This window comes from Sphaeroforma arctica (genome assembly GCF_001186125.1).
Source record: "Sphaeroforma arctica JP610 unplaced genomic scaffold supercont1.926, whole genome shotgun sequence".
Classification (NCBI taxonomy): domain Eukaryota; class Ichthyosporea; order Ichthyophonida; genus Sphaeroforma; species Sphaeroforma arctica.
In genome coordinates, this window is record NW_014039632.1 from 24,914 (window position 1) to 28,097 (window position 3,184).

The 3,184-nt window shown below is 42.6% G+C and overlaps 1 protein-coding gene across 1 annotated transcript in view; it reads right to left on the reverse strand.

Annotated features, from left to right (window-relative positions):
- Positions 1–120: 120 nt before the first annotated feature.
- Positions 121–3,184, reverse strand: part of SARC_09285 (hypothetical protein) — a gene marked incomplete at both ends in the record, with an annotated part of 5,250 nt that continues 2,186 nt past the window's right edge. Inside the window, 3 exons of the mRNA XM_014296710.1 lie at positions 121–298; positions 590–724; positions 2,212–2,432. Of these exons, the coding sequence (XP_014152185.1) occupies positions 121–298; positions 590–724; positions 2,212–2,432 (534 nt within the window). The remainder of the gene's footprint in view (positions 299–589; positions 725–2,211; positions 2,433–3,184) is intronic.

Below are 3,184 nucleotides of genomic sequence, written 5' to 3' on the forward strand. Positions count from 1 at the left end.
TATACACAACAACCAACACACACACACACACACACACACACACACACACATATATATATATATATATATATATATCGAAGACACCAATCTAAACTCTCTAACTTCATCTGGCCACAAACCCTAAAACATAAGCAGTACACCACGTACCTGCTCCCACAGAAAGGTCTTCCTACTCTCTGTGACATGGTCGGCAGTTAGCCAGAAATGGGGGCCTGTTTCTGGGCCTAAAGTCTCATGGATGCCATCCATATTGGCGAGGATGTCTGGGTCAGATAGCGAGCATCCGTAGAACAGTATGCTGTGGGTGTGGCATAGGTAGGTAGGTCCGGCTTATGCACAGGTAGTGGTTGTGTGTTCGTGCAGTGGGAATGTACAGCCAGAAGGCCGGGGGTGGCAAATGGGTGATATGTATATACATACATATATATATATATACACCTACTCATATACCTACCTATACGGTGTGAAGACGATAGACAGCAGCTGCTTAAAAGCCTGTGTCACGTGCCATGAGTGCGCGATAGTCGCCATATCATATACCTACCTACACGGGTGAACACATAGGTCATACACCTACACATATACCTACCTATACGATGTGAAGACGTTAGACAGCAGCTGCTTAAAGCCTGTGTCACGTGCCATGAGTGCGCGATAGTCGCCATATCCGGCGACGATCTCTTTCTTCCCCCTGTCAGTCAAATCACCATGTAGCTTAAGCAACCTGGGGACATTCAGAAGGGGACCAAAGAGTATGTATGTGGTATGTGTGTATAGATGTATTTATTGTATGCGTTAAATATATGTATGTGTTATGTGTGCATAGATATATATATTGTATGCGTTAATATATATGTATGTGGTATGTGTGTATAGATGTATAGATTGTATGCGTTAATATATATGTATGTGGTATGTGTGTATAGATGTATTTATTGTATGTGCCAATGTATATGTAAGTGTTACATGGTGTATACACATTTACAGGTGGTTCTACGTGTGGACATTCAGAATGCTACGAATGAGGTTACAGGTGTTTCTATATGATATGCTGCACCGTACGTTTGCTACTGATTTATAGGTAATAAGTGCTTTTACTTTCAGTGTATGGACGTTTTCATATCGAGGTTGTTCCTTTATTGGTATTTAGCACAGCAGATTTATTAATGATTGGAAATATACGTTTATTTTCCGTATATGATCGTATTTCCAAGTTCCCCTCAGGGTGATGAAACGTATATACATCCCGTCTGCTAGACGTTAATACTTGCTTTGGTATTCAGGTGCATCCAGTGCATCTCACCAGGGCAGCCAATGTGAATAGTCTATACATACCTTTCTTCTGAGTATTCCCACACACGTACACTAACAGGACAGCACACACACAAACACTATCAGCTAGTGCCAGACACGACCGTATGCTCAAACATATGAAGCAAAGATCTGTGAGGGAGCAGTCCACAAGTTTTAACCGCCTGGCTCTAAACAGTGTGAGGGCAAGAGTTTTAGGGTACAGGGTATAGGGTATAGGGTATAGGGTATAGGGTATAGGGCATAGGGTATAGGGTATCGGGTATAGGGTATATGGTATTGAGTACAGGGTATAGGGTATAGGGTATAGGGTATAGGGTACAGGTTATAAGGTATAGGGTATAGGGTATTGAGTACAGGGTATGGGGTATAGGGTATATGGTATTGGGTATAGGGTATAGGGTATATGATATAGGGTATAGGGTATAGGGTATACGATATAAAGTATAGGGTACACACAGACCCATCCACCTCATCATAGTACATACACTATATACACAAAATGAACGACAACTCATTTACAAAGCATATACACGCTACACAGGGTATGTGATACTCACAGACCCATCCACCTCGTCACAGTACATACATTATATATACGAATGAGAGATAACTCCCTTACAAAGTAAATAAGCACACTACACTCACAAAGCCATTGAGCTCATCACAGTACATACACTGAACGTATGCGAATGAACGACAACTCACCTACAAAGCAAATAATCACACTACATAGGGTATGTGACACGTACACAGACACGCACAAACCCATCCACCTCATCATGGTACATACACTATAGATACGAATGAAAGATAGCTCACCTACAAAGGAAATAAGCGCACTACACAGGGTATGTGACACGTACACAGACACACACAAACCCATCCACCTCACCACACCTTGGCGGCTGTAGGTGCGCGCGTATCTCGGCAAACAACTGCTGATGGTCTCGTCTGTACCGAACTGGCAGAAAGCTCGACATGCGGTGAAAGTGGTCTGAGCGGGGCCTTTCTAAAGGCCAACAGACGTCGAACTCTTCCAAGTAGTCGTACGCGGCCTCGAGTGACGCATCCCAGTTGGTGGTCAGAATGAGCGGGAAGGGTCCTGATACCACTGCCGCCTGGGGGTAATAGAAAACAAGGAAAGATGCAGCAGGGTGAGTGAGGTGAGATGTTTAAGGGTGCGTGAGGTGGGGTACATAGACGCTAATGTGATGTGCATGTACTTGGTTACGAGGAGTGTGTGTGAGGAGGTGTAGATGGGCAAGGGTGTTTTAGGGGGGGTAGGGCTGTAGGTAATTGCAGTTTTAGGATTTTAGGGTTTTACAGTTATAGCATGACTAGATGGTCACGGGGGATGATGTATCGGTCCAAATTAAAGAGAGAGGAATGAGGGTAGCACGCACCACCCCACTCAGAGGCTATGTTTAAGGCAATGAAGGCGTGTGTAGTAACATATGGGTAATGAGCTATGTCCAGACAGGGCAGCATTGGCCCTATACCTTCAACCTTTTTTTAGGGGGTTTGAACCTCAAATCCTTAAAACTTGAAAACCCTAAACGAGGGAGTGCTTTTCCTCGGTATGGTGAACAGTCTGCTGGGTTTATCGTATGTGGAGAGATGTTCAGATCTTTTTAAGAACGCGAACAATCGTGCAGTCTCAGAGAAGTTAACTATACTTTTAAGTTCTTGGTGTAGCTTAGCGCAAACAGCAGAGAAGGGTGAAAATGGGACTCACATGACTTTCACCAATAGTGGCCATGTGTACATATCCCCAATATATATATATATATATATATATATATATATATATATATATATATATATATATTATTATTATTATTATATATTACTTATTATTACTATATATACT